Genomic DNA, 23686 nt, shown 5'->3' with positions numbered 1-23686 from the left:
TTGTTTTGTTTTCTTCAATTTTAATACGCCATACCATAACCAGGCTTAGTGGGATGGCGGCCTTCGATAGAGCTGCGCGATTGGCTGCTATCACGGCTTGATCTGCGACCATGTGATACACCGTAGTCGTTTCTGACCAAGCCATCGTGGCTGCTGTTGGACCTTGTTCGGCGGGGTGCATCGTGGTAGGGTGCATATGGGGCATTGAAGTTGAAGTCGCTCATCTCGGCATAGTCCTTGCGCTTGGGGTGCTCCATGAGGAGAGATTCTCGGGCGTCCAAGGGGGTAAGATCGTCGAGGTCGCGGTTTGCTTTTTCTATGAGAGGGTTGTATTAGCTTGAGAACAAAGATTCGAGTTTTTGTAATGATGAGTGACGTACCAGCTTCTCTTCTGCGTCGGGCGTGAGGGTTCTCGCGGCAGCAGGTGATGACTGCGTTGACCGCAATGAGGATGGCAAGGACGGCAGTAAGGGTAGACTGCACGACGATGAGGACAATGCCGGTGACGGTCTTGGTGGTCTGAGAAAGACCAAGCTCCTCAACGAAGACAAGGACACAACAAATGGATAGAACACGGACGACCTGGACGGCAATGTTGATTCCCATGGAGGACTTGGTCGCGTAGGGGCGGTTCCAGACCAGGATGATCAAAAGGATGGCTTCACAGACCAATTGGCCTGCACTTTGGACTAGGCCGTGACCTTCTGCTCCAGCGATGATGCAGCCCTTTGCCAAGGCGTAGAAGATGATTGGGATGAAAATCCACCAGAAATCTTTCTTGTAGTTATCGTAGAACAAACTGTACTTCTTCCAGGTCTCCTTGTTTTCGTACAGACTGTCAGTGTCGCCCTCGGCCTTCTTGTATTTGCGAGCCATGTAGACGATGCGAATAGCGAAAAATAGAAGGACGGAGGTAAAGACAGCGAGGGTGATAGCTGCTAGCAGTTTTGCTGCCCATGAGTCACCGTTTCGTAGTTGGTAGACACAGTATAACACCCAGATGCTGTAGAGCACAAGAATCATGTTGGTGATTGTACGCGCCATTATGCCCCAGTAGTCTTTGCGGAAGTCAGTAAGTTTGTTGGGGAAGCTGCCGTACAGCGCCCATAGTTCGAGAATGACCTTGACCAGAAGGATGCCGACGATGACAACAGCAACAACAATGGCGAATATGAGAAGAACAGTCATGAAGATATTGGCAGAAGGTATCATGAGTTCTTCGGAGAGCTTTTTCAAACTGCTGATCGTCGAGCTGGTATCGTCGCTGGAAGAGCTGTTTGAGACACTGGCATCAGATGATGTGTCAACGGAGCGAGCGACAAATTCACCGAAATGAATCGCATATTCCAAGCTACGTTTCGTGGTATTGCTCGACGAACTGCTGCTTGTCAGAGAAGCGTTATTCAGGAAGACATAGCTCTCCTCGGTCAAATTACCGCCAGTCGATTTCCGAAAGCTGTCAATAGAGTTTTGCATACCAGACCAGGGGATCAGACCAGTACTCCACATAAAATTCTTCGAGAAGCTGGTGTACACAGTCGGGTAGCTAACACTGAGCATGCCGTTGGTGGCCATGGAATGGAACCAGCCCATTACATCACCGAACCCAGGACTGGCAGACGGTGCTCCAGCAGCTCCAGCAGATCCAATGGCAGAGATTCCAGTCAGCGCTAGAGCGCCAGCTGCGATACCAGCGGAAACGTAGGTGACGGCCTTGACGCTGGTAGTGTGACCGTTGGACAAGGTGGACTCGACACAAGCCACATTGGAACTGTCGTTCGAAGTGAGCACCAACTTGGCTTGACCATCCAAGTCGGGCATTTGGAATGCGATAGCCGGGATCTGGCTTGCATATTCGGATGGAACCTGATACGATCCCTGAGCCTGGAATCCCTGCTTAGGGACCGGGCAGAGCTGGGAAACATGGATTTCCGTGCCGCAAGGGTCAAATTCTTTGCTGTAGATGTTGTTCCCGTAGGCAGTGACGGACAAGGTCGCAGTCACGTATTGTTCTTTGGCGCTGGTACCAGCCACGTCAAAGGTCAAGACTTGCGAGGAGCGAGAGTAGGAGACGTCCAATTTCTGGACTTTGATGGTGGAATCGGTCATACACAGGTCGAACCCGTTGGTGGACAGGGTATCGCCTGCGAGCGCCTGGGGCACCACGGCCAAGCCCAGTAGGGCCCAAATGATGTTCCGCATGTTGACAATATCCAACCGGAAGGTTCCCTGCTCAATACCGATAGGGCGCGGAGATCATAAGGAGACAGAAATCGAGAGTCGGACGAGGATCGAAAACGATAGCGATTGAATTATAACGGTGGGTATATCGGGGGTCAGGGCAGGATCAACCTGCGCGCGACAAAGTAACGAGAAATGAGCTGTTTGGGGGTCGGAAAGAGGGCCCGACAATGATATAGTACTGGTTAGTCGACCAGGGGCGAACGAGAGACAATAAACAAGAGGAACAGGAGGAACAGGAGGAACAAGAGGATTGAAGAGAGTGAAATCCCCAGCAATGCAGCAATGCAAAACAGAAAGCAGAAAGCAGAAACAGAGAGGAAAGTCTCGACCGCGAGACTCCTCAGGGCTGGAGGATCCCCCTGAATTTACGATTGGCCGCGTTTCAGAGTCTAGACCTGCCCTACGACTTGTCCTAGATCTGATTTTGTGCTAGTTAGGTCTAGTAGACTCTTGCTTGGAATTGTGTCTATTTGAATTATCCAATTCTATTCGACTGACCCTATTACACCCGGAATAGGAGGCGACAATGAAGCTTTGGCAATTTAAGCAGCCTCTCCATCCGTGGGAACATGAGTTGCCCTAAGACCAATTGGGAGTCTTCGATCCACTATGCACATTAACATTCACGCCACAGGAGAGGCCACTATTGTCTCTAGTCGGGGGTTGGTGCTTCTGGGTACTCCGGACACACGTACATGTATTTTGGTAGACATCCCTGGAATGACGTTGCCCAGGGATTTCCAGTCGTTCCCAATTCTCAGGATTGACAGACTCGCCACACTATCGGCGATCCTCCAAGTTCTAGATGGTGGGCCCCTTGCAGCTGGGGACACATCTGCGTCCTGGTGAAAATCGGTGACTCTGGTACATCACTTGGACCATTCACTTATGGGATGTACTCCGTAAAATGAGACAATTAACATTGACAGTACAGTAGTGGGCGCTATTCCGTCCTATCAATGTGAGACAGGCCAAGTGCTCGGATGCCCCATCTGACAGATATTTAAAAGTCCCAAGCTGCACCTATGGCACACGATCACTGATGATCATTGCTACTCCCGTGGCGCTTCCCTATCATCGCCTGTCCATACAGAGGTCGGTATCGCCCAATACCCAGTCTGTGGCTGGTGATCAGCAAGACAGCAAACTTTTCTTCAGAGGGTCAGGTCGAGTTTCAGAATTATTATCAGAGCAAACCCTTTCCTAAAAGGTGGATACAAGGGGGGTCTGTTCGTTAATGAAGGAGTGGCATAATAAATTGTAACCGAGGTCTTTCATGACCGGTATATTTCAGAAAGACCATCCGAGTCCGATTCTTGTCCAGTATTCCGCAGAAGGCTGTGAAATGAGCCACAGGCGGATCGTGAGCGCGAAAAATACAGTCACGTGAGTAGCCGAACGGTTGGAAATGTCTTCCGAAGACCCAAAATAGTAACAGAAGGGGCGGAAGAAAACGCCAATGGGGTGTCGCAGCCCTACACCGCCTGATATATCAAGAATCATGCATAATTTGATCCTGTTGGCTTTGGGTAGCTTGTGGTAATGCTGATGGCTTAGGAAAACCAAGTAAGACCTAATTAAAACTAAGTCGTTGAGAGGCTCAAATAAGGTGGGACCGAAAGTAGAAGGGGCTTTGCATGAACCATGGTTGAACGGATATTTCTATTGCTGGGGTGGCTGCATATGCAGTGCATGAATTGGTCATTCCCAATAAGTGTTGGACAACATAAGAAGATCAGGGCATGTTATAATGTGAACGGAAACAGAAACACCTAGGGGTTCGGCTTGCAGTTAGACGGCTTACCGCATGGTGATTTCCTAACTATGCGTTACTTCAAATTCAAGTTGAAGGGTAAGAATGTTCAATTTGCTGAAGGTATCTTAGATATTGTCATCTTAGACAAAATTCAGTTAGAGATCAGATCTCTAGTAAGAGACCCGACACCGAAAGACAAATTGTTAAACAGATGGTCCATTTAAGGACTACTCCAGACACCGGGGTATTTCCCTTTCCCGAAAAGCCATTCGCCATGCCATGCACAAAGAAAAAAATTCGTTAGAGCAATCACATGATTAAGCTCAGGTCATTATCACATCCCCCGCCGGGGTCGCCGCAGCAGAGGGCAGGCCAGAGGCATCAGTCATGGCATTGTCGCCATCGACGTCATTTGCAGGGGTGCTGTCCTCCTGCATGCTAGATGCAGCTTCTGCTGCATGTCCCTCGGCGGGCTTTGGGCCATCTTCAGACACCTCTTCGAACAAACGGACTGTTTTGTCCATTCCACAACTCACAATCATGCGCTTGCCGTTTAACGTGCCAGCGTGGACACCGAGAACAACTCCCTCGTGAGCATCGATGCGCTGTAGGATCTGCTTGCTCACAATATCCCAGAAAATGATAGCACCATCCTCGCTACCGCTGACAGCGAATGCCAGAGGCGGGTCATACTTGATGTCGGGCGATCCATAGACACCAAAGCATCCAGACAAGCTGTACTTGCTGTTGGTATGTCCCTGGAAAGTCTTGATAACGCGACTCTCGAGGTAACTCCACATGCGAATGCAGCCATCCAGAGTCCAGGCCAAGACATAGTGACCATTGGGAGAGAACTTCACGCAGGTAGCGGGAGGGTTGTCTTCCATGACCAGGGTACGAAGACACTGGCCACTGAGAGTGTCCCAGATACGAATGAGGCCATCCAGGGCGCATGAAACAATAAGGGTTCCGTCGTGAACAACATCGATGCCAGCAACAGGGTCGGAGTGAGCTGGAAGAGAGCGGAGAACAGATCCTCTACGGACATCCCACATGAATACAGCTTCGTCGTAGGAGCCACTGACAAGAATGTTTCCCTTGGGTGTGAATGCAATTGAATACAAATAGTTGTGGTGTCCATTGAAAATTCGAGGATGAGCCCTGAGCTGTAGGAAACAATCAGTGTGAAGTTCAACCAAGAATCGCATGTAGGTTTCTTACAGTCTTGACGTTCCAGAGGCGAATCGATTTATCATCACTGCCAGTTGCAATCCATTCACCATCCGGAGCCCAAGCAAGAGTCGAGATACCGGCAAGATGTCCTTCGAAAGTGTGGATAAGTCTGCCGGTAGCAGTATCCCAGACCTTAAGATCCGAATCGGCACCTGTTATGCGCAAGTCAGTCAATTGAGTGCATGTCAGGCGAATTTGATGCAACATACCTGCACTCGCAATCATAGTACAGTCTGGCGAGAATTGAACAGCAGAAACTCCACGAAGATGGCTGCGCATCACAAACTTCTCCTTGTAGTTCAAGTGGTCGGGCTTTGCAGGCGGCGGGGGAGGAACCGGGGTAGCAGAACGGTCAGACCAGGCGTCAGCATCGCCGTGGGCCTCTCGTTCATTGGTGCCGTCCATACCTGCATCAACAGGCTCCTCCGAACTCTCTTGAGATTCACTGGCGCGGAGGGCAGGGCGTACAGGTGAACGGCTGCGGCGACGGTTAAGCGAGGTGCGCCAGTACTCATTGGCGTCAACAGCTAGCTCATCAGTACTCTCCGAATCGCTGTAGCGGCGGTCCTGCTGCTGAGGGCGCTGTGGGGTAAATCCCTTGTGGATGGTCCAGCTGGCTCTGCGGCGCTCAGCTTCATCATGTTCGGAGCCCGCGGCGAGTTCATCGGAGGACGATTCAGCGGGTGAGACGGCGCGAGGGTCGCGACGGCGAGGACGAGCCTTGGATTTGTCCATTTTCAAAGATTGATACACAGTGCATCAAAGCATAAACATGTAAGTCGAGGCAGTGGTGGAAGCAATAGCTTCGCGTTGCGACAGGGAAGAAAATCATTCGAACGCGTGGTTCGTGATAGGAAGGCGGTGTATATACTGCCTATATATGGAAAGGCGGTGAGATGGGGAGGCGGTGAGACCATGTGTCGGATTGCGTCATAGGGCAATTTATAGTTGGCTGAGGGGGATAGCATAGATACCCTCACAACACTCGTAGAAATGTACGAAAGTCCTGATACAGATATTCTGATACAAAGGACTTGATCAGCCTAGAAACTAAGGACTAGTAGAACGGGTCATCTTAATGTGCTCTTTAACTTAAATGCGAATAAGACATGAATGATCTGCAAAGATACTGCATACTCTATATCGAGAGAATGAAGCAATTGACCTATCTGTGTATTAGTGGGTAAATATCTAAAGATGAGATTTATGTTGTTCTTGTCTTTGAGCTGTAGTCCTGTTGAAGAAAGCTGTACACAAAAATTTGTTTAACCCGACGTATAACGTTTTATCCAGATGTAGTAATAGGACTGCACCCAGTCACAGTATGGCCTGTTTACCCCGGAGGTTGATCCATACAAAATTTTAGTGTAGCTTTTCAACAACACAAATACTGACTCGGGGACACGAGGTAGCCTACTAGACTGACCTCTGCTTTTATACATCACATCACATGACCGTAACGCCTTGAGACCAAAATTACATCATGTCGAATCAACAACTTTCTACTCGACAACGTGAAGCTCACCACGGTCAATTCCAGGCCCAATGGCCCCATCAATCCCCTCAAAGGCCCCTTCAAGCATTCGAATTCACACACTCAACTGCTGGGGTCTCAAATACATCGCCAAGTACCGCAATGAACGCATGTCAGAGATCGGACGGCAACTGGCATTAGCCAGCCCGCCGCCGGAGATAGTTGGACTACAAGAATGTTGGACACAGGAGGATTTCGAAAGCATTCGCGACCAGACTCGACACATCCTCCCATACGGAAAATTCTATTACGGGGGCATATTTGGTGCAGGACTGGCCATTCTGTCAAAATGGCCGATTGAGGAGAGCAGCATGTTTGGGTACCCGTTGAATGGCCGACCAACAGCCTTCTTCCGAGGAGATTGGTTCGTTGGAAAAGGCGTTGCAAGTGCAAGAGTTAGATTTGGACCTGGTACCGCAGATGTGGCAGAGGTGTTCTGTACACATCTGCATGCTCCGTACGAGCGCGAACCAAACGACTCCTATCTATGCCACCGGACCGCCCAAGCATGGGAAATTGCAAAATTGATGCGAGGTGCTGCTGAACGTGGTCACCTTGTTATTGGCTTAGGCGACTTTAATATGCTGCCCTCGTCTTTCGCCCACCGCCTGATCACAGCTCAGAGCCCCGTCCGTGACGTCTGGCGCGAGCTGCACCCAGAATCCTCCCTCGCAGCAGCAATTGATCCCATCGAAAAGGCACGTGGCCTGTCCATACCTACCGCGGAGTACAACATCACTGAGAATGGAGCCACCTGCGACGGCTCCTACAATACCTGGCGCTGGTCTGAGGCCTTGCGCAAGCGTCTCGAAAAGGGCGAGGAAATTGTTATTGACAAAGACACCCCAGACCCCCGCGGAAAACGTCTGGACTATATCTTCGTCGGCGATGGCGGCTATCCGCCTGCCTTCCCACCTTCCCGCTGGTCTGTTGAGTCAGCCCATATCGCCATGACCCAGCGTCACCCTAAACTAGGGTGCTCTCTGAGCGACCACTTCGCTGTTGAGGCCGTTATCACTCGTTCTTCGAACAACCACTCTCGCTCCAACTCCAGTATTGATATGCCAGCCGATCCCGACTCTCCTACCCTTCACAAAACAACATCAAAGCAAGTCTTCCCCAACGCCGCCCTCTCACCAGACACATATGACCACATCATCGATATGACGCATACATATGTACGCCGCGAACGTTCTCAACGTCGCTGGCGTATGGCACACTTCATCGCGTCCATTTTTATTTCCATTGGATGCATGGTTGGTGTCTGGTGGGTTAGCAGTCGCACGTACATTGGCTTCATCCTCATTCTAGTCAGCACACTCAACCTCAGTGCTGGAATCTTGGATGGCTTGATTGGCGGACTTTTCATGTCGAGCGAGTTGCGTGCTTTGAAGGAGTTTGAATGGGAGGTGAGAAATGCGAGAAGCTTGGTGGTTACTGCTGAGGGCGGTGCTCTTTCGGGAGAAGCAGAGAACAAAAAGGACGATTGAACGACGCGTCCACTTTGGGGTTGTAAAAGCAGGAACAGAATGTGCTACTTACTATGCGCGTTATTTGTATGTTTATATTCTTCATGTTACTTAGTGTGTGTATATATTTTCTAGCCATTTGTACTGCGGTGGCCGAAATTAATTTCTAATTATGAAAAAAAAGTCATCTACGTGTCTACGTTGCAGTCGAAAAGATTGTGCACAAACGAGTGTGGAGTGCATTTGCTAAGTAGTCATCATCAGAGCCAAATGAACGTCCATCGAATCCATAATCATAAGCAAGTATCAAAGAAAAACAGGGACTAGCACAAGGTACGATTTTACTCAGCACACTCGCGCTTGCGGGTCTCGAAGACTCTCAGAGTCTCCTCGGCAGCCTTGACACCACTCATAACCATGGCACCGAAAGTAGGACCCATACGGTTGAAACCATCGATCTCAGACAGTTCCATACCACCGATGATGAGACCCTTGGCGACCTCACGAGTGTTCTTGACAATGGCATCCTCAGCAGCGTTCATGTCTAGACCACGCATGCCACCGAGTTTCTCGATGGCGCTCATGGAGACCAGACGCTTAGCACAGAAAGCACCGAACGGACCGTCGTGGCCGGTGGTGCTGACAATGATGGGGGCGTTGATGGTGTTGGGGTCCATGCAGGAGTGATCGTCGTGGTGAAGGGTGACGAGAGTCCAGTTCACGACGACACCTGCCAGGCGCACGTTTTCACCGTCAGGGCGGGTGATCAGGTCCTCAACACAGGTGGCATTGAAGAGCTTGACGTTGGGGAAGGACAGGACCTTCGACAAGAGAGTCGAGGTGAACTGGGCGGCGTGCTTGACGACCACGAAGTTGGGGTTGTTGGGCTCTTCCTCGAAGGGGACGCCGAGTTCAGTCAAGAAGGCATCAGCAGGTCGACGGAGGACCATTGCGGAGAAGAGCTGGCCACCCAACCAGGCACCACCACCTATATAAGACATTAATAAAGGTCGAGGTTGGCTTTCATATAGGAGAGACTTACCGGGCGACACGGAGGCCTCCAGAATGGCAATCTTCAGGTCCGGACGGGCCTTGGCCAGCACATAGGCAGTGCTCAGACCACAGGAACCAGCGCCGACGATGACAACATCGCTCTCGGCATAGTTATCAAGGTCCTGGAAGTAACGCCGAGTCATGGCGCGCGAGACTTGGCTCTCGCGGATAGGAGCGAACTTGAACTCATCCCATTTGCCACCGAACTGTTCCAGAAGCTTTGACTGGCCCTGACCGGTCAAGGTGGTCGTCACAGTCTCAGGGACGATGACCTTGCCTTTGATGCCGGTAGGGGCAACAGCTGGCTCAAAGATAGCAGCGGGAGGAGACATAATGAGTTAGGGATCAAGTCGAGGGGTTGACTTGAGGCCTTTGTTAGTTTGGCTACTCGAGTGGGGGAATAAGGGGAGAGTCATGATCCTTTCGCTGGTATTATCCAGATCAAGTTGACGCCGTATAATCTCAGAACGAACCTGCACAGATGATGAAGCCATTCATGTAGACAGAATCTAGATGAACAGATGCACCAGCCACACAGGAACGAACACCGGCCCATGCTCAAGAGTTACCTGAGATACCTTGATCCCTGAGGGATAACGTGCCCAGCCAAAGAGTATCCATGGCTCCCAAAGGAAGGGCAATAAGTACTTGTTCGTTTGGGGATCTATATGAAAGTCAGCTCTGAAGAGTAGAAGAGAACAAGTAAGTGGCTAATAGTTACTGTTGTGATTCTTCAGTGTAGATTGAGGATGAAGAGAGAGAGAGAGAGAGAAGAAGGAGCAGGAGGGGGAAAGATGACTCTTTATAGACTCAGTTCGACCCCACCAACACGTAACGTCATACTGAGTATCGAGATATTTCCCGTTTCGTGCTGAACCCGCGCCGCTTTTGACTCTGCGTACAGTTGGGCACGTGAGAACTCTAGCCCTTCTTCTTCTACAGTGTGTAGGTCTGGATCAGCTGTGTTGCACGGCTCTCTGTGTCGACCCATTGCATTCACAAAACATGGAAATGGATCAATCGTTCTTGATGGTCACGGCGGAGCATGAAGGAGATTAATTATAAATATAGATATACGTACATGGGGTTGTCCACCTTTCATCAGCTTCAGCTTGTTTGAGACTTCTTTCTATACTAGCTCTCAGTCTATAGAATGACATCCAAGACGGACAGTCTGAGATCTACTCCGAAGTACAAAAGCGGCCCTAGTATAATACAACCAAGTACGAGCAAATGTAATGCATGAACAATCCGACTCTCCCCGCCGGTGAGCATCTCCCATGCAGATCCAACCGCAGAATGACGTTCCACGCCGTTCCGGCTCTGTTTTGGCTTCACCGTGAGTGGACCGGGGCAGAAGGCTCCGGGCGCTCTGCCATGCCCCACGGGCCAAAGTCCGGAGTATAGTATCAGATCAATACACTAACCGACAGTAAAACTCGGGAAAGAGATATTCTGAATCTGCACGAGTCTACGTATAAAACTCAATCAAAGACTCTCACGAGATCGACATTGTCAAATGTGTATAGATTGAGTGTTGGTGCGCTTAGGAACGGCGATCGCGGAGAGCCCTTAGTAAACCTTAAAAACACTGAGCAAATTAAACGATCCACCGGTGGTTTCTTGTTGTTTCTGTTACGCCTCGGAGGGCTTCGGAGATTTAGTGGGTTTGGGGACAAGGTTGGAAGCCCTACAAACTACGTTGGCTTCAACTGTTTGCTGCATGCACACGGTGCCTTGTGTAGCTTCCAAATCTAGAGTTTCTTAACACGATTCACCAATCGACAATGCTTCAAGCAGGGTATATATGAAGCTATCCTGTCATCTGAAGAGACCAAAAGTGAAAGGGAACGCAAGAACACTAGATTCCAATCACAATACGTAACGGTAATTAGCACCGTAATTGTCTTCCGCGACGTCCAGCGTTTTCACCGATGCCTCTATGCGGGGCCCGTACTTCTTGTCAAGGCGTTTGTTCTCCCATACAAGAAGGACACGCAGACACAAAGCTAGCAATGTGGTGAAGAACATGAACGCCGCGCAGATAGCCATGCCCTTGATAAATCGCGGCGCTTCCTCATCGGGGAAGATATTGGTTCCCAAGAAGGGACCGCATTGTCCGATCACATTAAGCAAAATGATACCTCCTCCGCGGCGAGTATCGGAGCCTTGGTTGTCTACAATTGATCCAGTCAGCTAATTTGTTCTTCTATCTCTATCCCAGCAGATGATGATGAATACTTTGGGCAATATCCCAGTTATGAGACAGCAGTTGTGGGAACCGGGAAAAGACAAAAAAATTGAGAATATGACTCACTCAGAACCCAAGGCAAGATATTGGCAATCGAAGGGAAGATCCCACAGGCGGCCAGGAAAACACCGAAATATCGGACACCCACTGATGTGCACGTAGCGCAGAGAATATACCCCACGCCGCCGACCAGTGATAACACAGCGATCATAAGTCCACGTTGTTGAAGACGATCCGCTATCCAAGTCGTCGCAATAGTCACCAGAAAAGATGCAAAGAATGGAGGCGCAGTGAGGCCTTGAGCATTGATCGCCGTGAAGCCCATTTCCCTCAGGATAGTTGGCAAAAATACAGGCAGGGAGGAGAAGCTGACATTGCAGCTGAAGTACATCAACTACTCATCATCAGCATGGAATTCTCTTTTTCGCAGATAGACAAGCCACTCACCGCTGTAAGCCATGCTTTCAGATCAAGTAACGTTTCAGCTAATTCCTTCCATTGAACTTTACCTTCGCGATCGGGTTGACCAGACTGCTGCAGCGAACGAGCACGAGCCACAACCTTCTCTTCATCCGTAAGGAACTTGGCATCTAGTGTACTATCCGGTACAAAAAACCAAGCCAAAATCGCCGCCGCACAGGTCGGGGCACCCTCCACCAAGAACAACAAGCGCCAGTTAGCCAGCGAGGCATGGCCCGATGTGATACCATAGGCCAAAGCACCCGCGAATGTATTCGCCAGCGGAGCCGCTGACAAGAACATACCGCATCGCAGACCTAGCTCATGGCGCCGATAGAAGAATGACAGGAGGTATGGGACACCGGGGCCAAAGCCGGCCTCAAAGGCGCCCATGAGGAATCGGAGCGCCATCATGCCTTGCCAGTTCTTTACCGCTGCCTGACATGTTGCGACCAAACCCCTACCGTGGCATTGTTATTTGACAGAGTCCTCTGCAATTGATGGTGGCACTTACCAGGAGAACACGACAAATGCTGCCCATTGGTGTGGCTTGACGATCTTCCACATCAGAGCTTGAAATTCAAAGACTGTGTATGAGATGTAGAAGATTGTCAAGAGCCATGCGTATCTCTTTCCCGTTAGACCGAGGTCCTCCTCCATCCCGGCGATTTTGGCATTGCTATACCTCCATCAATCTTTCGCGCTTCATATAATTCTGGGTGGGATATAGTAAACGAACCCGATATTGCTTCGATCAAGGAATGCGAGAAGATCTAAACGGTCCAGAGTTAATCAGCGCACAATTCCCACTGATCTGCCGTCTTCTCGGCAATATAAGAACAAGCCTGGAGAGACACCCATACAGAAAAATCCCATGAGAGTCGGGAGTCGCAAGTCCAATTTCCTCACCACTCGACGCTCAAGTTCCGGATCGATAGCTGGGGCATCGACTGTTGTAGTAGGGGGTTGTTCCACATGGGCCGGTACAGTGACTTTTTCAATGTCTTCATCAGGAGCCATCTGAATGACATCTTCGGGCATTTCAGCCTTGCCGAAGAACCCCATGGTAATAGAGTCTAGAGAGGATACGAAGAGACGTGAAAGAACTTAGGGAGAACCGGGGGGGAGAGGGAAATAGGTAAATTAGACCATGTGGACTGCTGTATGCGGGGTGTGTGAAAAAATGCCCATGATCGGCACAGATGCATCGCATGGACTGGTTACATGAGGTTCTAAGTACAGTGATTGGGTGGAGGGCTTGAACTGGACGAGATCATTGGCTGACACTTGGAGACAAGCCCTCTTATGAAGTGGAGAATGGGGAAAATGCGGAGGATTTGGCAAAGCTTAGGTGGAGCCGAGTTGACCCAGGAGGGTTGGTGTCTTTATTGTATACGAATTGTAATTCTAACAGTTGGGATATAGCTTAGAGTTGACTGTGGCTTCGCTAGGGGTTCACCATGGCTTCACTATGGGCTTAGCTTTCTGAGCCAGAACTATGCTGGACTACCTAAGGTGAGTTGAGTCAAAGAAATCTCACTAGGTGTTAAACACAGACTACATATCATATGTAGTAAAAAATAATGGCCAAAATGACAATATTAACCTAATTCCATTAGATACCGTAGGGTAAATAAAATAAACCACTTTGACTCCTGTTTTAGCGTTTGAAGCTGGGAGAGCGTTTATGCCTGAATCATCAGGTGTTGTGCGGTGTAGGTCTCTGGCACGCGCCGTATCAAAAATCTCCCGCTACAAGTCGCGTTGTCCGCTCCGCGCTTCCCTCTCCACCCCCAATTCATTTGCCCCATTCAATCCAGCAATTATCATCTTGATTTGGGCCTAATATCTCAAGATGGATGACCCTGCCGCTCGCATCCCGGGGCAGCTGGTATGACCTCCTATTCAATCCCACCTCCCCCCGAATGCGCAACTGGGTTCAAACTAACAATTGCTGTCGCAACCATGATAGCTCCCCCATATGCACCTGATCTCGCGCAATCGCTACCCTAGCATGCATATGATGCCCACAGAAACGGCCGTGGAGTATCTGACGAGCGCACCTAGAATATGCCAGACCCAGCCCATGCATTGGACCTTCTTGGAGGCTCCTCCAGATGGCACGGTCATGCTCACTTGGCAACCACTGGCTCACTTGGGCAACAACTTTGCTAGTGATGGTTATGTCTGGGCTGATGCGGAGCAGGCCTTCACCTTTGAAGCTCGTGGCTATGTAAGACAATCTTCCCTTGGTATTGTTCCCGGTTTGAATCACCTCTAATATCCACTGGATGTAGACTGTCGAAATGTATCTCCAACGCTGCGGTCTACACCCCCCGAATGAACCGATGGCCACCCATTGCCGCAAGCGCTACCGCATCACCTCCTGCAAAGTGCCAAATGCTCCCCAGCCTGATCCATCGCTATGGATTGTTCACTACTCTCGCGCGGCGCCTCCAGACCATATCCCTGGAAACCGCGTCCCAGTCACACCTCAGATTCAGGCCACAATGGCTCAGCGACGCTTTCTCCAAAGCCAGGGTCAATTGGCTCGCAAGGACTTTTTGCTCCATGACCGGAATAACTGGCCGACTATCAACTTCCCACAGATGGGCCCCCAGGCCTTCGCCCAGCCCGCGGCTCCTTATCCAGGCCATGCGCAGCAACGGCCTGGCTTCTACCCTCAGGGCCACCCAGGTGCAATGCCTGCTGGAGCTCCTGTAGCCAAGGGGCCTCGTGGACACCGTGCTCCATCTGCTGCTATGGGCGCTGCAACAGCTGACTTTGCCATTGAGGATGAGGATGTGTCTAGTGGTGACACTATGGATCTTTTGACACCCCGGGAAGTGAGCAAGATGCGTTACCAGCAGCACCACGAGTGGATGGAGGAGATCTTTGCCTCGCCATATGCTATCACACAGATTACTCCCGTCTCGCTTGGCTTGGGCCGAAAGGGAGAATTGGAGTCTCTGACAGCCGGATTCTTCGATGCTCCTGTTGGAACCACTGGCGGGGAAGGCCAAGAAGCGGGTGACGGCCAGCCTGCCACCAAGATGGAGCCTGGCAAAGCCGAAGAATTCGCCGAGCGTGTGTCCAAAAAGGTCGCCGATGTGACCGCCGAGATCGAAAAGATGAAGAAGCAGCACGCGCGCCGCATGCAGCGTTTCAATCGTACTTCATTACTCAAGGATGCAGAAATCCGCCTTCGGGAGTCTGCCGCTGACCCTGCTGAAAGGGGCCCGGAGATTTGGCGATTGGAGGGACGTGTTGTGATCCCCACGGAAGACGAAACTCCCCAGCTTGACTATGTTGAAGACAAGGCCAAGTTCAAGGTCGACGATATTGTCCGTGAAGTTGAGACTGCCTGGAAAAAGCAGATTGTGTCTGAGCCCAAGGTTTCTTGCGTTGAAAAGGGTGGCTTGCTTGAAAAGATTGAGCCGGAGCACAAAGACGAGCCTGACTCATTTACCAATGACATGGTCATGGACCACGATGATACTCATCTTCTGAACCAATTTGGCAGTCCCGGCGTTGGTGGCGCAGGCATGTCTAGTGTTTCTGTCAACGGGCAACCGATTCCCGCTGGTATTTCAACTGATATTGACATGGATTTGGGTGGCCAACTCCACGGTGCCCCCAACGGCGAATCTAACGACTGGGTGATGGTCAATGAGCAGAAGGATCACGGTCCAGTGGGTGGGGAGTTTGACTTTACCAACATAGACAGCGCGGGTGATGCCCTGGCAGCTTATAGCGAACAGAACGACGGGCTGGATCTTCCTGATCTAGACAACTCAGCGTTCGGCGATGCATTCCATGCATCGGATAACGAACATTCACACAACCCTGATGCGGATGACATGTCATAGACAGGATGACGCGCTTTTTTAATGAATGATTCCGCGAATCATGAATCTTTCAGGTGTTGCGGGTTCTGTCTCTGTTCAACTGTGGCGATGGGGTTCGGATTTCATGCAGGTTTATTTGCTTTACGGTGTACAATAAGATAGCCACGGGGACCCTTCCTTTGGTCTTTCGAGTTTCATTTTTCTCGAGCTTGTGATGGGCGATGGGATTCTAGTTATTATCTCCCTCTTTTTTATGATACTGCATTTTCTCTTCTTCTCCCATTCTATGTGCTCTATATATGTGAAAGCCAGATTTTCTGCCGTGGATTGGGTGTTTCATATAAGTTTTATAGATGGCTGACGGTGGTTTCCCAATCAGGAAGGACCGGGTGGGCTCTGGAGCTAACGAGCTCCAAGAAGAGCTTCAAAAAGAGCTCACCGCAGACACACATCACCCGATGGAATTCATTCAGCCCTGTCGATGTCCCCAGCCCAATCAGTAGTCCTTCATACCCAAGATTCATGACATGCATGACCCTGGCACTGATATCGGGAAGCCGAGAGTGGAGTATGACGATCAACCAGTCGACAGCATCTCAGACTCTACTTATCAACCATCTGCAAATCCCACTCCATCCCCATGTATGACACTATAATCTTCTGCAATCGGAAAAGCTGTCAACTTCCGCGCATCCCGTCATGACGTCAACCGGGACTGGGCTTCCTACTGGGACGGAGGAATAGGGTTCGAGCATCGTCATCTACAGGAAGGCGCCTGATTTACTTCTTTCCTCTCGCTTTCACTTCTACATACCTCATATCCAAATTTCGCATACACAAGTTAACATAGTAATCGTTATTTCACTATGTATGCCTTTCAATATCTCTATATGGACGATAGCTGACCTCTCCAGGAATCGCAACCTCTCATTCCGATCGCGCAAAGAACCTCCTGCCAACCGGCACCGGTTCAGCATCTCGACTTTCCGCGGGATGCAAGCGCCGGAGTTGAGCAAGAAGATGACCAAGCTGATCAAGAACGAGAACTCAGCCATCGGCGCCCACGAAGCCGCCGGTCGTGAGCGTAGCTCCATCGCCGGCCAGCTCTCTGAATGGGGCGAGGCCACTGAGGATGACAATGTCTCCGACATTTCTGACAAGCTCGGCGTGTTGCTCGCTGAGATCGGCGAGCAGGAAGACGTCTTTGCGCAGAACCTCGAGGATTACCGCACCATCTTGAAGCAGATTCGCGATATGGAAGCGTCTGTTCAGCCTTCTCGTGACCAGCGCCAGAAGGTCACCGACGAGATCGCAAAGCTGAAGTACAAGGATCCCTCCAGCCCTCGTCTGGTGACTCTGGAGCACGAGCTTGTTCGGGCTGAGGCTCAGAACTTGGTTGCCGAGGCGCAGCTGTCTAATATCGTACGTCATAATTCGGATACTCCATGGTTTATACACTCAGATGAAAAGGATACTTGCTAACCATATTTCATCGGTAGACGAGACAAAAGCTGAAGGAGGCTTATGATATCCACCTCGCTGCTGTGATCGAGCGCTCTGAGAAGCAAACCATCCTTGCTCGTCACGCTCGTCGTCTTCTCAACTACATTGACGACAGCCCCGTTGTGCCTGGCGATGCGCGCCAAGCATACGACCACGAGCTCGATGCTCGCCAGGTTCTCGAGGATGCCGAGAACGATCTCCGCTCATGGGAGCCTAGCGTTGAGCCCATTGAGTCTGCTGCAGCTCGCGAGTCCCGCAAGAACAGCTACAGCAACAATGTTAACGGACTTAATGGCGTCGAAGAGAATGATCAGGAATCAGATGTTCTGGAGCACCCCGGGGCGATGGAGACCGGCGGTGTCACTGCACCCGTGGACAGCGGCGCACCACCAGCAAAGATGATGGTTGAAGCTGTGTAATGGGCGGGCTTGAGTTGCGGCTTAGTAGGCCACTGTTTTGGTTGTGAACATAATGTAGCTGTTGTACTGTGTAATCTCAGCTCTGTTCTCAGATTGGTGCAAGGGGTTTTGGACTGGCGTTGGACATGCAAGATTATACTCAGGAAATATGCAAATTGTGTATGATAAGTGGTTTAGTTATTAATTGACAACTGTATCTTTCGCGTGGATTGACTTGGTTTCCTAGATTTGTCTTTTATAGAATCGGCGGCACGTGACCACAGGCGCCAGAGTGACGCGGAAACCCGAGCTCCAGCGGAGCTTCAACCATCGCCGTCTCACCACACTTCCTTCGTCGTTTCAGCCTCTCTTCACTACTGTCTTATTCTACCCTATACAACACATCATGGATAAGCTTGTGGCCCAATATTCACGTCCTCTTCATCAGAATGAGATCTACAACGAGCAAGAACAGGAGGACCTCTCTGCGAGCGTCCCTCCTCTCTCACTGAAGTTCTCCCTTCCTCCTGTCGACAACGTGAGTTTTCAAATGGATCTGTGACAGATGTTCTTCGGCCCAGATGGTGCTTCGATCGAGGGACATTCCTCTTTCCTGACGTCAAGACGACCAGCGGTGCCATCGAAGCTACACACCAGAGACCTACCAGCCAACCTTTCATCATTGATACGACTGGAGCGACGAGCTGACTCTGATTTCATCTAGCGATCTGCTTTCCTGCGTGCCATGACCGATGACCACTCCAACCCCAGCGCCCCCATCAAGCTCGCCCACGGAACAACAACCCTGGCCTTCCGATTCCAGGGCGGTATCGTACGTTTTCCTTCGCTTCGGTTATAACTGGTCTTGAGGAATATGGATTGAGGTATACTGACTTGAATCTTGCTTAGATTGTGTGTACCGATTCTCGAGCCACAGCCGGCAACTGGATTGCCAGTCAGACAGTCAAGAAAGTTATTCCCGTATCGCGTTTGAGTCGCGGTGAAGACAAGCCATCAAATGAACCCACGCCGGGTCTTTTGGGAACCATGGCCGGTGGTGCGGCTGTAAGTTGAGATTGAGTGACGGCAGGTGATGGGCTACGCTGATGTTTTGCAGGATTGTCAATATTGGTTGCGGTACTTGAGTCAGCAGTGCACTTTGCACGGTAGGCTGGAATCCGGTGCTATGAGGAGAAAGGACATTGCTAATGAGTTTATTAGAAATCCGACACAAGCGCCGTATTACTGTTGCGGCCGCCTCGAAGATTCTCGCCAACCTCACCTACGCTTACAAGGGATACGGACTTAGCATGGGAACCATGTTAGCAGGAGTATGTCGCATACACATATGGCTATCTGGACTGAGACTAACGATTCCCAGGTGACGCCCCAAGAAGGACCCGCTCTCTACTACATCGACTCCGATGGCACTCGCCTCCCCGGTAACTTGTTTTGTGTTGGATCTGGTCAGACTTTCGCCTATGGTGTGCTGGATGCCGAGTACCGCTACGATTTGACCGAGGAGGAAGCATTGAACCTGGGTCGCCGATCTATTCTGGCTGCTATGCACCGTGATGCCTACTCCGGTGGATTCATCAACTTGTACCACGTCAAGGAAGAAGGATGGGTGCACCACGGCTTCGACGACATGAACCCTATCTTCTGGAAGACAAAGCTTGACAAGGGCGAGTTCTCCAACGTGACATCGGAGCTGTGAGCGGAAGGAAAGTGTGTAATATTGATATCAATCTGTCATTGAATTGGATTATGCTAGGTTATGGGGTTTTACCGTGCAGTTAGACATGATATATCTGCTCAATACTCTCAATCCTTTACATCCACGTAGCATGTTTCCTGCAACCACTAAACAGCCAGCTGTGAAGCCCCCTCGATATGTGAAAACCTCGCCCGAATGACCCGAAACTTATCCAACAAGATATTCTTTGACATGAGCTGCAGATTATGAAATGAGAGAACCACCCCTTGCATAAACACAATATCCTCAATGCGACCAGTCGTCTCCTCCCGCGTCGCCTGCGGAACATGAATCACAACATCGGCAATGGTATTAATAATCTCCAACAACTTGCTAATCATCGACGAGCCATGTACGCGAATGGTATTCTGCGAGATCTTGGTCAAGAACCCTCTGAGCTGACTCGACAGCTGCAAGGGCATCTCCAGCTCCAACGAAGGACAAGAGGCATGACTAGACAACAGACAATTGGACATGGCCATCTGCCAAAGCAACGTGCGCATCCACTGCCTCGTCACCACCAGATCCGCCTGCTGCAGCTCACTCAGGGTCGAAACCTCCAATTCCCACAGCTCATCATCCAGCTCCCGATGCTTAGCCTCGACCCAGGCCGCGGTCACCTGCGAGCGATCCCCAATCCAAAGACTAATAAACGCGGCATCCAGCATACAGAACGTCTTGATGACCTGCGTCCAGCCCTGCTGGATGCCACCGCCCAGCGACAGCGACACAGGATCTTCCTCGGGGAACTGTGCATGCGGCGGCAACGTCACGGGCGAGAAGTATACTATCGACATGAAGCGCTCGTGGATGAAACATTGCCAGTAGAGCCGTTGGCGGCGGGCGCGCTCAGTGATGTCCAGGTCGGAGAGGTTGGTTGTCTTGTCTACGCCTAGGATTTGGATCATGGTTATTGCTTCGCGGAGGTAGAAGAAGCCTAGGTCGTAGTGGCCCAGGCTCATGGCGCACATTTGGACGAAGATGCTTGTCATGGCGCGTAGGATTGAGGGACGGAAGCCTATTGAGAGGGGCTGTTGGGATTCCACGGATTGACGAAGCAATTCGGAGATTTGAATGGAGGTTGATGTTGAGGGTGGTGAGGAGTGGGAGTGGGATTGGGATTGGGATGCCCGTGTCAGGTCCAGGGTTACTGCTGTAAAGGCGTAGACAAAGGCTGCATGTTCTCTTTCGGTGTCCATTTGGCTGATTGAATGGCGCACTTCGATGTCGGTTATGATTGGACTGAAAGGGTATACGTAGGTCATATAGTCTGGGATCAGGCTGGTGAAGTAAGAGGTTGGTAGTCGCCGGCTTGTCAAGGGCAAAAGTGGTATCAAGCTGGTGGACTTGGGAGTGCCACTCTTGTATTTGGATATCACTGCACCTCTGTGCATGGCATTCTTCCTTGACCGGGCCGAGTGGTTCTCTGTATAGGTGCAGAGCAGATCCAGATGTTCACATTGTTGGCAGCGGTGTTGACCATTACAGCGGACTTTACGGCGGTTGCAGGCATCGCATGCTTTAGGCACGCGAGATGTTGAACTGGCCATGAAGACCCTGGGGGAAATTCAACTCCGTGAAGTGAAGATGATTCTCCCCCGCGTTTGAAGTTGATGTCTTGGCGTTACTCTTTTGGCTAGTTTGGGCTTCAAGCTCGATCCAATGAACGACATCGCTTAGGGAGAAGTCTATGCACGTCAGATCATGCTGGTTCTAGCCCTTGGGAAATAGGTAGCCAGCACATACGTTATGAACCGGCCGACTTGCTGATCAAGATAGTATTGTGTAGTCCTCAATCTATTCCAATAGGCAGCTATATAGTCCAACTGTACCCTAACCCAGCTCTATATCAAAATAACTCTTCCCTCAAACGCCTGTAGTGTGTCACTGGGATCCTCTACATTGCCAACCAACAGCTTCCAGTCATGATCTTGCAGTGTATCCGGTTTCTCAAACCTCTGTGCCGTGTCCGAGAAATTGAGAACAACCAACAGGTTCATATTCTGACCCTTCTTGGTATATGTGAAGACGCTTTGGTTTGGCTCGTCGACGATTTCAAATTCTCCAAAGACCATGGCATCGGCGTACTCCTTGCGTAGTTGATTCATTTGTTTCCAGAACGAGAGAACAGAAGCATTGTCTGTCTCCTGTAGCTTCACATTCAGCTCGTGGTAATTGTCGTGCGGGCGCATCCAGGGCTTAGCAGAGGAAGAAGGCGAAAAGCCTGCGTTGATCTCGGCACTCCATTGCATGGGAAGTCGGGAGTGATCCCGAGCCAGATGCTGCAGGGAAGCCATCGCATTTGCCAACTCAGCGGGGTCGTTATTGGTGATCTTGCTGGTCATCTGATAGTAGTTGGTGCTGTCGATGTCTTTATATTCCTCAATTGTCCATTCCTTGGGTGCGTTGACCATTCCAATCTCCTGGCCCTGGTAGATGAATTGAGTGCCCGAAAGAGTACTCTGCATCATGGCTAGCATCTTTGCAGATCGCTCTCTGAGCTCGGGTGTCTTATCTGAACCAAACCGGGTGACGGAGCGGCCCTGGTCATGATTTTCCATAAACACTGTGGTCCAGGCATCGGTGCCTTTGATAATATCTTGGGTGCTCTTCACTGCCGACTTCAAGTCTCGTAAGGCCCAGCCAGGGAATGTCGTGAGGAATTTGTAGTCCTTTCCCATTCCCAGATCCACGAGGTCAAATTGGAAGACCATACTCAGTTGCTTCTCAGCTGCTGAGACATAACGAAGAACGCCATCCAGAGTATGTGTATTCGGACACTCCCCAACGGTCATGGCATCATACTTGGAGAGAACATCATTCATTTCCCGCAGATACTCATGAATGCGAGGGCCATTGCAGAACTGCGAGAAGGCAACCTGTGTATCAGATTTCGGGTCAAGAACCGGTGCATCACCAAGCCCAGGCTGCTTGCTGTACATGTTGACCGTGTCAACGCGGAATCCATCCACTCCCTTCTTCAGCCAGAACTCCATTGCAGACTCATAGATCGCCCGACGAGTCACAGCGTTCTCCCAGTTGACGTCAGGTTGCTCAACACAGAACAGGTGAAGATAGTATTCCTGTGTGGTCTCATCCCATTCCCAGGCAGGGCCACCGAAGATACTGCGCCAATTATTGGGGGGTTGACGCTTGCCGTCGGTATCATACTTGGCCGGTCTCCAGATATACCAGTCACGCTTGGGATTCGTCTTGGAAGAACGTGATTCTTGGAACCATTTGTGTTGATCCGAGGTGTGGTTGACCACTAGGTCCAGGATGATACGGAGTCCTCGCTCATGACAAGCATCGATGAGCACTTCCATATCTTCCACCGTGCCATAGGGCTCATACACTTTCTCGTAGTCGGCAACATCATAGCCCATGTCAATCTGGGGACTGTCGTACATCGGACATAACCAGATCACATCAACCCCAAGACTGGTGATGTAGTCCAGGGACGAAATGATCCCTGGGATATCGCCAATGCCATCATTGTTAGAATCTTTGAAGCTAGCAGGGTAGATCTGGTAGATAATGGAGTTCTTCCACCATTTTTCACCCACGCGAGCTGGAGACATGGTGACGGCAGTGAGGGTAGTGCGATGAAAAGATAATCCCACTGAATTGGAGAGAAGAGGAGGAACAGCACAGCGCTCATGCTATATACCCCAACCAGAGCCTGTTTTTAGATAATCCGAGCACCAGGGACGAGCCCAGAGCCCTGCGAGGCCATACTGTAGGGACGGCATATACTGTGATTGACTCCAAGTCGGGCCGAGTCAACGAATCGATTCCACTTGACTGCATGAGGGGGTTTTTATCAGGCAAATCAAATGTGATGAGTCGTAGAGTTGAGAGTATCGCCGAGGTTGCCCCCGAACTATCAGTCATCTCCAAATCTGGAGAACTCGTGCTCGACTCTCTTTGACCCCCGACTAACCCTTTCCGTTGAACAACTGAACTCTGCGGCACTTCAGACTTCTGCAGAACAAGAAATGAGGGGCGTCTATGTCGGCCCGACTGCCAATGCGACGATATCTGCCGTCTCTAACCCCTTTGGGAGAAGTTGCAACCTTCAACGGAAGAACACCAAGGGGCCACACCTCGTCCAATATGTCTGGCTCCCTGAGATTCCGGTCCGACATTAGTCCAATCGTCGTCTCCCCTCAGACTCCGAGA

At 50.6% G+C, this 23686-nt stretch overlaps 10 protein-coding genes across 10 annotated transcripts; 4 read left to right on the top strand and 6 right to left on the bottom strand.

Moving 5' to 3' along the window:
- Window positions 1–20: 20 nt before the first annotated feature.
- On the bottom strand, window positions 21–2202 carry N7511_005884 (transient receptor potential ion channel family protein; the record flags this gene model as incomplete). Its single annotated transcript, XM_057128261.1, has 2 exons — window positions 21–316; window positions 381–2202. The coding sequence occupies 2 exons, from the start codon at window positions 2200–2202 to the stop codon at window positions 21–23; spliced, it is 2118 nt and encodes a 705-aa protein (XP_056984778.1).
- Window positions 2203–4323: 2121 nt separating this feature from the next.
- Window positions 4324–5968, bottom strand: N7511_005883 (WD40 repeat domain-containing protein; the record flags this gene model as incomplete). The annotated part of the gene is made up of 3 exons (XM_057128260.1): window positions 4324–5166; window positions 5222–5385; window positions 5443–5968. The coding sequence occupies 3 exons, from the start codon at window positions 5966–5968 to the stop codon at window positions 4324–4326; spliced, it is 1533 nt and encodes a 510-aa protein (XP_056984777.1).
- Window positions 5969–6778: 810 nt separating this feature from the next.
- Window positions 6779–8257, top strand: N7511_005882 (inositol phosphosphingolipid phospholipase; the record flags this gene model as incomplete). Its single annotated transcript, XM_057128259.1, has 1 exon — window positions 6779–8257. The coding sequence occupies one exon, from the start codon at window positions 6779–6781 to the stop codon at window positions 8255–8257; it is 1479 nt and encodes a 492-aa protein (XP_056984776.1).
- A 320-nt stretch (window positions 8258–8577) lies between these two features.
- Window positions 8578–9621, bottom strand: thiA (thiamine thiazole synthase; the record flags this gene model as incomplete). The annotated part of the gene is made up of 2 exons (XM_057128258.1): window positions 8578–9224; window positions 9279–9621. 2 exons carry the CDS (start codon window positions 9619–9621, stop codon window positions 8578–8580), a joined length of 990 nt encoding a protein of 329 aa, XP_056984775.1.
- Window positions 9622–11161: 1540 nt separating this feature from the next.
- Window positions 11162–13064, bottom strand: N7511_005880 (putative MFS transporter; the record flags this gene model as incomplete). The annotated part of the gene is made up of 6 exons (XM_057128257.1): window positions 11162–11466; window positions 11607–11934; window positions 11988–12459; window positions 12514–12678; window positions 12739–12772; window positions 12863–13064. The coding sequence occupies 6 exons, from the start codon at window positions 13062–13064 to the stop codon at window positions 11162–11164; spliced, it is 1506 nt and encodes a 501-aa protein (XP_056984774.1).
- A 790-nt stretch (window positions 13065–13854) lies between these two features.
- On the top strand, window positions 13855–15868 carry N7511_005879 (uncharacterized protein; the record flags this gene model as incomplete). The annotated part of the gene is made up of 3 exons (XM_057128256.1): window positions 13855–13890; window positions 13972–14232; window positions 14297–15868. 3 exons carry the CDS (start codon window positions 13855–13857, stop codon window positions 15866–15868), a joined length of 1869 nt encoding a protein of 622 aa, XP_056984773.1.
- An 849-nt stretch (window positions 15869–16717) lies between these two features.
- N7511_005878 (Eisosome component PIL1/LSP1 family protein) lies at window positions 16718–17769 on the top strand (the record flags this gene model as incomplete). The annotated part of the gene is made up of 2 exons (XM_057128255.1): window positions 16718–17269; window positions 17347–17769. The coding sequence occupies 2 exons, from the start codon at window positions 16718–16720 to the stop codon at window positions 17767–17769; spliced, it is 975 nt and encodes a 324-aa protein (XP_056984772.1).
- Window positions 17770–18154: 385 nt separating this feature from the next.
- Window positions 18155–19465, top strand: pre2 (proteasome core particle subunit beta 5; the record flags this gene model as incomplete). Its single annotated transcript, XM_057128254.1, has 6 exons — window positions 18155–18286; window positions 18473–18580; window positions 18658–18813; window positions 18866–18914; window positions 18970–19079; window positions 19130–19465. The coding sequence occupies 6 exons, from the start codon at window positions 18155–18157 to the stop codon at window positions 19463–19465; spliced, it is 891 nt and encodes a 296-aa protein (XP_056984771.1).
- Window positions 19466–19611: 146 nt separating this feature from the next.
- On the bottom strand, window positions 19612–21054 carry N7511_005876 (Zn(II)2Cys6 transcription factor; the record flags this gene model as incomplete). Its single annotated transcript, XM_057128253.1, has 1 exon — window positions 19612–21054. The coding sequence occupies one exon, from the start codon at window positions 21052–21054 to the stop codon at window positions 19612–19614; it is 1443 nt and encodes a 480-aa protein (XP_056984770.1).
- Window positions 21055–21348: 294 nt separating this feature from the next.
- Window positions 21349–23085, bottom strand: N7511_005875 (glycoside hydrolase family 13 protein; the record flags this gene model as incomplete). Its single annotated transcript, XM_057128252.1, has 1 exon — window positions 21349–23085. The coding sequence occupies one exon, from the start codon at window positions 23083–23085 to the stop codon at window positions 21349–21351; it is 1737 nt and encodes a 578-aa protein (XP_056984769.1).
- Between the last annotated feature and the right edge of the window lie 601 nt (window positions 23086–23686).

The sequence above is a fragment of the Penicillium nucicola genome, assembly GCF_028828085.1.
Source record: "Penicillium nucicola strain IBT 29836 chromosome Unknown utg000005l, whole genome shotgun sequence".
NCBI lineage: Eukaryota > Fungi > Ascomycota > Eurotiomycetes > Eurotiales > Aspergillaceae > Penicillium > Penicillium nucicola.
This window is presented reverse-complemented; position numbering and strand designations above follow the sequence as displayed.